General features: G+C 27.7%; 1 protein-coding gene across 3 annotated transcripts in view; it reads right to left on the minus strand.

Annotated features, from left to right (window-relative positions):
* Window positions 1–8,653, minus strand: part of LOC107447458 (titin homolog) — a 102,840-nt gene that overhangs the window by 4,473 nt on the left and 89,714 nt on the right. For all 3 annotated transcript variants that reach the window (XM_043042481.2, XM_043042479.2, XM_043042482.2), the window contains exons 3-6: window positions 7,209–7,415; window positions 4,726–4,849; window positions 1,900–2,048; window positions 738–1,061 (exon numbers count right to left, since the gene is read on the minus strand). In XM_043042481.2, coding sequence (XP_042898415.1) covers window positions 738–1,061; window positions 1,900–2,048; window positions 4,726–4,849; window positions 7,209–7,415 — 804 coding nt within the window. The remainder of the gene's footprint in view (window positions 1–737; window positions 1,062–1,899; window positions 2,049–4,725; window positions 4,850–7,208; window positions 7,416–8,653) is intronic.

Below are 8,653 nucleotides of genomic sequence, written 5' to 3' on the forward strand. Positions count from 1 at the left end.
TCTTTATTTGTATACCGTCTACTATGGTCTACAGTTTCACTGCTATGGAAATATCTTAATTAGTTATGGCTTAGTTTGTGGCGGAAAAAAAAAGAAGAGTTTCACATCTACTTTAAATAGCTGCTAAAAGTTGCCTTTGGTTGATGTTTGTTTTATAAACAAAATTAAACAAATATAAGGTATTATTTTGAACGGTAGTATCAAGTTGAATGATTTTACTATTCATCAGTTTTCAATTTTGTTATGCTGGATCGTAAGTCAAATCTAGTGGCGTAAAAATTTTTGTTGTTAATTTTTGAATTTTTTTTTGTTATTAAATTTTTCCCAATTTTGGTATTAAGAAAAAGAATTTTTGATAGTTTTTGAAAAATATTTGAAATCACTCTAAAATGAATCTGAAATAGGATGAATTATTTTGAGATGATATAAGATTGAAAAATTGTTTGCATCAAAATGGGAAAATTTGAAGGTTCAGCGTTGAATGACTTTGTATTGGTCACTATAAATCTTCAAATTTTGAAAAAATATTCTAAGATACCATTTTAGGGGAACTTATTTATTATAACTAATATATAGTATTTACAATATACTTAAATTAATTTATTATAAATAAGTTTCCCATAAATATAAGATTTATGTTTTGCAGGAATTTAGAGTGTGTGGAAAATTAAGGTGAAATTATGCAAAAATTTAGAGTTTGTGGAAAATTAAGGAGAAAGTATACAAGAAGAACTTACTTGAGTAACTAATTTGACCAGAAGTTCACGATTAGAAGTAGTCAAGACTAGATAGCTGTCTTCTAGAGTCTTCCATGGATTTGGATTCTTAGCGACAACCGTAAGCTGTGGCTTCATGTAAATTGGAGGTGGCCGAGAAGGTGCTTTAGTGATGGGTGGATGCTTGTTTCTCGTAACAGCACTCTTAGTATTTTTGTCAGTATTAGAAGGAGTATTCTTGACGGTAACATTAATAGTTTGGATATCTGGTTTCAAAGACAGAACGCTTACTTGGGGCTCTTGAAAGCTTTCTTCTTTACAAGTTTTCTTTTCTGAGGAGGATTCCTTTAAAAAAGCAAAACATTAATTTTAAAGATAAGAAATGTTGAACTTAATAGTCAAATGCTTAACAAGGAAATCTTATCTACTAGATAATGGCTTCTCAATCTGGAATAAATGGAGAATTTTAGAACCTGATTGGTGCAATGCATTTGCAACAATAGATCAAATGTAGGGAGATTGATCCCTTAAAATTGAATTATTTGCTTAATATTAAAGCTTCTTTGTTCAAAATATCTAAATTAATAAATATGTCACTAAGGTGGTATTTAGTGGTTATATTCAATTAATGTATATGCATTTGAAAGACGTTAAAGTTGCAGAATTCAAGGGTCCTTTTTGGTATTCTGCTTTTGTACCTACGGAGAATTATAAGAACACATTTTCCATATTTAACTAATTAATATTTTAAAGTTTCATTTTATTCATTAAAATGTATTTGATTGAACTTTGTTACAAAATTTAAAATTTTGAGTACTTTTGACATTTAAAGTCCTTTTTCAGAAACCTTTTTTTAAAAACTTCTTTAGAAACTGTTAAGCATTAAAATAACTAACTTCTATTCTTTCTTTTCTCTTAATATAAAAAAATAATAAGCGACACCACCTCTGTTTTGTGTGCTAGATTTAATGCTCAATTTCATTTATTACAAAACAAAATAGTAAAAAAAAAGGGATAGTAAGGAATGAAATAATAAATAAAAAGAAAAAGCGATAAAAAACTTGCATTTTAATAAACATTGTTTAAATATAGTCTGACATGTTTTATTATAAAATTCATTCTCCTAAAACGTTTCACAAAAAAAAATTATGCCTCTACTATCTATATAGATGTAAAAGATTACTTGTTTATTTTGTGACGCAGTGTGACTTTCTCTTATATCTAGAATCGTCGAAGAACCAATTTCTTGAGCATCTTCACTGACTTCGGTGGGAAAATCGTCTTCATCTAGTTGAGGTGGATCAGGCAAAGGAGGAACCATACCAGTATTATCTACATGAAAAATCTTATCTGAGCACACTAGTCAAAATTACATTTGTAGCACAAAATCGTACTAAATCCGAAATATCACAATAATCACATAAAAATATGAATTGACAAAAGTTTTGCATTTTTTCGATGATATTTCATACTACCATTTCCATCATATAGTATAAAAACATAATGGTCTAAATGTATATAATATTTCATAATATAACACAAATTCTAAATTTTAAATATTTCTAATCCTATATAAATTTAATAAAACATCTTTTTCAATTGAAAACATCTTGCTTCCAGATATGAATGGAAATGCTCTATTGCAAATACGCCTGTAGCATGCAATTAAACGTAGAAAAATGGAACATTTAAGACATTCTCCTCTTTAGGTAATTTGTAACATAAACATTAAGTCTAAAAAAGGAATTGCACAATATTCATACGCGGAAATGTATGCATATTACAAAACAGCGAAGAGACACATCACCAGCCCCCATTTGCTTTTGCAATCGTTTAGCTTATTCGAACTTGTTTTTTAAATCTGGCTTTGTGAATGAACCCTTCGAACCCTTTATTATAACATTTGATCTAATAGTTTAGGAACCAAAGGAAAAAGGTAAGAGAATGAAACGAGAAAAAAAAAATAAAAAAAGGAAGAAAAAGAAAGCATAGAAGTAAAGTAAATGTCACTGACTGAAAAAAATCCCAACACCAAAAAGGAGTTTCGCTAGACAATTTAAATTTGTAGGTTTTGCTTATACAACTAAAAGATGATATCTATTCAAATTTCGTGCCTGACGTACAATGCATGCCCGTTTGCATTCAAAAGTCTGGCGGTTATTAATGATTTAAGTATTATATAATCACTGCCCACACTGCAGGCAATCCAATGAGTTTTGGTTAAAGTTTAAATATCGGGTATGAGGTTGAAGGATTATAGATTCTCAATATTTCATAATTTTAATCTAAAATTTGAAAAATAAAAAATAAATTTAACTTATTTTAATCCTTACCATGAATTTTATTTGCAAATATCATAATTATTACTGTAATTAATGGTGTATAATCTTTTTGAAAAGTTCATTATAATGTGCTTTTACAAATCTTCTAAGTTTAGGACCTGATTTGAAGTATTCATAAATTATTTGAGCTCATTTCATGTCTTTATATTTATAGTTAATTGTTCATTAGTAAGCAAGGATATGAAATCAAAGTTTGGTAACCAAAGTAAGATATACTTTAAAATAAGCATAATATATTCCATTCTACAGAAAAGGTAAATAAGGATAATTATTTAGAGTATGAAGCCAGACTTGACAAAAAAAAAAGTTCTCAAAAAATATTTTTATTCAATTAAAAAAAAAAAATCGTAATCAGGATATGTGCAGAAATAAAAATCATTTCTTCCTGTTGTTTAAAGTTCTTCATTTAATACATAAAATCAACAAAATGGAAAAGCATTTTCAAAGACTTTACATAATTGTGATAAAGTAACTAGTTTCGGATAAATATTGCAGAGAAAGTGGTGAAAATTATGCTTTTTTTGTAATTTATGATGACAATCGACAAGACAAAGAAAAATCTTATTTTGAAAGATAGAAAATAAAGCACTCTTTACTAACCACCAATAAAAAAGTACCTTTAATGGCTTTTAAAAAACGTAAATCAAAAATAAGCACCTTTAAGCACTTTTTCAAAAACACTACGCACCTGTTATTAAATTAAATCTATATTGTAAAGATTTGTATGCCCCAATTTTGTTTGAAAGTAAAAGAAATGAAACTTTTTTTGTATTTAATAATAAAAAAAGCACCATAAATTCCAAAATCAGGGCGAGGTGCTGCTGCCTTGCATTGCCTCTTGGGAGCTTGTGGTTTTGTTGTGGCTGCTGGTTGAATATCTTCTTCATTTGGAGCTTTATGTTCTGATACAGGAAACTGGAAAAAAATATCTTGATATGTAATTTTGAAAACAAATTAAAACTTATTAAGAGTTTCTTAGATACTAAAGATGTCTATATAAGAAAAATAATTTATTTTGTATGCAGGGCACTGTAAAATATATATATTTTTCTATACATACTGCTCTTGCTGGCAGGTTTTTGNAGATCTACGTTACAATAAGCATAATATAGGCCATTCTACAAAGAAGGTAATATAAGGATTATTATTTAGAGTGTGAAGCCAGACTTGACAAAAAACAAGTTCTCAAAAAATATTTTTAATCAGTTTTCTTCCATAAAAAAAAAAAATCATGATCAGGATGTGTGCAGAAATCATTTCTTCCTATTGTTTAAAGTTCTTCATTTAATACATAAAATCAACAAAATAGAAAAGCATTTTCAAAGACTTCAAAGCATTTTCAAAGAAAAACAGTTTCGGATAAATATTACAGAGAAAGCGGTGAAAATTATGCTTTTTTTGTAATTTATGACGACAATCGACAAGACAAAGAAAAATATCATTTTGAAAGATAGAAAATTAAGCACCCTTTACTAACCACCAATAAAAAAAGCACCTTTAATGGCTTTTAAAAGTCGCAAATCAAAAATCACCTTTAAGCACTTTTTCAAAAACACTACGCACCTTGTTATTAAATTAATTCTATATTGTAAAGATTTGTATGCCCCAATTTTGTTTGAAAGTAAAAGAAATAAAACTTTTTTTGTATTTAATAATAAAAAAAGCACCATAAATTCCAAAATCAGGGCGAGGGGCTGCTGCCTTGCATTGCCTCTTGGGAGCTTGTGGTTTTGTTGTGGCTGCTGGTTGAATATCTTCTTCATTTGGAGCTTTATGTTCTGATACAGGAAACTGGAAAAAAATATCTTGATGTGTAATTTTGAAAACAAATTAAAACTTATTAAAAGTTTCTTAGATACTCAATATGGTTATATTAGAAAAATAATTTATTTTATATGCAAGGAACTGTAAAATATATTTTTTCTATACATGCTGCTCTTGCTTGCAGTTTTTTGTTACCTTTTTTTTTCTTTCTTAAACCTATTTATTTTCTCAAGTTTGTTTAATTTATTATTTAGATAGCTAAAAAAGAGAACATAGTTATCAAGCCAATGTACAAAGTGAATTAGGAAAAGTTTAAATGAATACTTTTTTATTTCTACTGATCACCTACATAATGTTTACAAATTGTTCTTTTTATACGTATTTTGCACAGACTATTTAGATAATGAATCAGTTATGCATCACAGTTGAACATCTTTTATAAAAGAACTTGAAATAAATTAAGCTTACTTTAATTTTAATATGCTTGAGGAATGTGGGGGCTAACGAGGAAGCAAAGCGAACTAATTATATTCAATAATTAAGCAGATTTTAGATATATATTTGCTATGACTTTCTTGTTTTTACTAGATTTCCTACCAACTGGCTATTTTGAAAACTGGTTTACTTGCTTGTATAGTGGTCTGATCGGACTATCTTTAAGAAATCGTGAAGAAATGTTCAGTTAAATGAAGTGATGGTTGAACGTAGTGCAATAAATTTAGAGCTTAATACAGTGTATTTTAACGCATCAACTTCGATTTTCAAAAATAAATAAATTAACTACTGTTATAGAGAAATGCTTTTCAAAGAATACTTATTCAAATGAGATTCTATGAGACTATCTTGAATTTTTGTTTAGATTATTTTTAGTTGTTTTCCTGAATTTTCTTATAAGAAGCATCATACACTACAGTACAAAACATTTTTTTAAAGGAAAAAGGTGAAAAATAAAGAACTAGTTTCTATCAGATTCGAAAAATAATGCCATTAAAAATTCTGTGGTTTTTATTTTTAAATTTAAACTATAATATTATTTAGCTAATAGTTTTGTTTAAGCATTTGGATATATTTGTAAGTTTATTTTAAAACTTACCTTACGCTATTTTTTAAACCGATAAAGGCTTTAAATGAACGATGCTGATTTTTTTTAAAAACTTTTTTGTAGCATTTAATACTGTTAAATAATCTGTTAGGAAATGCTGGTTCTAGAATCTAGAATAGTAGTGCATATGCATTTTTTTACTTTTATGAGCAGTTTTTTATAAAAAGCACACTTTTAGAAATCATTCAACTAATTTTCAATTTCAAACATTTATAAACGATAGGAACATTTTTTTTTTATAACTGCATCATCTGAAAGCAAGTTTTTATTAATGTTGAATACTGTAATGATGAGAGTTCATATTCATTTCAACAGATGGCAGCACTACCAAAAATTCGAATATCGAAGGGCTTCAGATTTTCATTTACACATTTTCACAATGAGGAAAAAGAAAGCCCCAATAAAAATAAAAATGATTCAATAACTAGTGACTGAAATTATTCTATATTGACAGATGGCGATTATTTACCTTTTATAACTTAGTATTTTTCTAATTCATTTATTGTTTACTATAGCTCATTATTTTGAGATCTTCAAGGGAAGACATGAATGGTAGCGACATCTAAAAGAAAACAATCGAACTACCTAAATAAATATTCGCAAGAAACAAGTTGTAAGATATTATTCAATTAAAAAACTTCATTCGCTTCATAAATGTACTGATTGGAAATAACAGTCTGTATTGCAAATATGGACCTTTGAAATATTGTTCCTTTGAAATATTGTTCCAATCTGTATAGTTTTGAAGTAAATGAAGTTTTTTAATCGAGCAACATCGAACTAGTTGTAACTTGAATGTATAATTGATATTTAAGTAATTTTAGATGTGTAGTGGCAGTAAAAACAAAAACTGATTTAAAGGAGAAGAAAACAGGTAAATTGCACATTTGAAAACATTATCAAGAAAGTAAAAACTGAAAATTTAAAGAAATCGTAAAACAGTTCTTTTAATTTAGATTGTTTGTTTTGACGTTTCCTTACAATTCAAAGTTTTGAATTAATTAGTTAGATATAAATAGAAAATATATCAACTTTTAAATCTTTAAAGTATTTTTCACATGCACTCAGAATTGCATATACATGAGTCACACATCTTTATAATTGGGTAAATTATTAAGTATCGATCAGGAAGTAATACTAAGAAATAGCTTTATGAAAAAAATGATTATTTGGAAAAAAGTGTGGCTTACTATATTGCCTCAAGTCATGGTATTTGTATTAAATTGCATAGGTACATTAAATACAGAAAAAACTATTCTAGATTCAATAAAAAAAAAAAAATACCTTGAATGTTCCATCCGGATTTTGAGGTTTACTTCTCGGTAGAAGAGAGTGCGCTCTTGGAGGGGGTGGTGGTTTTGGAGGTCTGTTAGAAATCGAAGAACCATTTTTGGAACTTTCCGATGTTACTGTACTAGCTTGCGATGTATTCGAAGATCGAGAAGGTGTCGGAGAATTGGAATTGCATGTGGTGACTCTTTCTTCGGTTTCCTGTAAGCATTTTTGAACAAATTAAAGCATGTTTAAGTCGTTTTATTTTATGAATGCCCTTTTTATTTTATGAAATTGGATTTTTATTTTATGAGGGAGAGGAGCTACACATTACCAGGGCATCCAGCTCTAATTATGTATTTTTAAGAGTCTTTGTCAAATACAAAGTTAGAAATTCATGCACATTGGAGGTAGAAAATTAATATTTAAGTGAGGAAAAAAAATCGGAATTTGGAGGAAAACGGGTGTAAAAGAATCTAAACATGCTTGATTTCTGAAATTGAGTTTTGAATATGTTATAAATAACAGCTTTCAATTCCTCTGACAATTAAAAAGGTTTAGTTTTCAATCCCGCTTTTCTTAGCTGTGATTAGTTAAGGATTTCGATAGCGTTTCTGTTTAATGCTGATAATAAAAGCGTGAATTTTTTTTAAAATTAAGATTGCAAGTGTCAAAAAACAATGTTTTCTGCATTAATAAAAAACAAGTCTTTAAAACTGTTCAAATTTTGTTTTCCAGTGAAATAATATGTAAAGAGCCTTCTGTGAAACAACTACGTGTTGGAAGAACTACTGTAAAACAACTATAAAACAACTGTAAAATAAGTTCTGTAAAAAGAGCTTCTGTGAAAAAGACTACCGTAAAACAACTTCTGTGAAACTATTTTTTTTTTTTAAAAAAAAGGCTAAAAAGAAGAATTTAAAATTTATCTTTTAAATCTTTATAAATATTTTGTGGTTACCACGATTGTGTCGTGTGGTTTCATCCTTTTAGCTATTGATTAAAAACGAAATATTTTGGAATGAATACATTTTTATCAGTCAGGCTAACAAATTTTGACTTGTCACTTCTTTACCTAAAGCTTATCATATGAAAATGATGCTACTAAAAGAATAAATGGAATCCTAATCGAAATATAGATTTCACCGGATTTAATAAAAAATAGTAAGGAAAAACATATTTTTTTGTCATCAATATATTGGGAAATCAATATAATCAATATGTAATAACATATTTCTATAAATTAAAGTGAAGCCTTAATTTTTTATTTAAAAAAAAAGTGTTGTAGAAAGAAATTTTATCAGTAAAAAATCTTTAACCACGATACTTATATTAGTATAGTAGGTATATTTTACCACAATTAATTGAACAACACTAGCTTCAATAAAAAAATGAAAAATAATTGTCCTGTCTATTTTATTTTTAAATACAACGCTATAGACGAGCACATAACGTTT

The sequence above is a fragment of the Parasteatoda tepidariorum genome, chromosome 4, assembly GCF_043381705.1.
Source record: "Parasteatoda tepidariorum isolate YZ-2023 chromosome 4, CAS_Ptep_4.0, whole genome shotgun sequence".
NCBI classification, from domain to species: domain Eukaryota; kingdom Metazoa; phylum Arthropoda; class Arachnida; order Araneae; family Theridiidae; genus Parasteatoda; species Parasteatoda tepidariorum.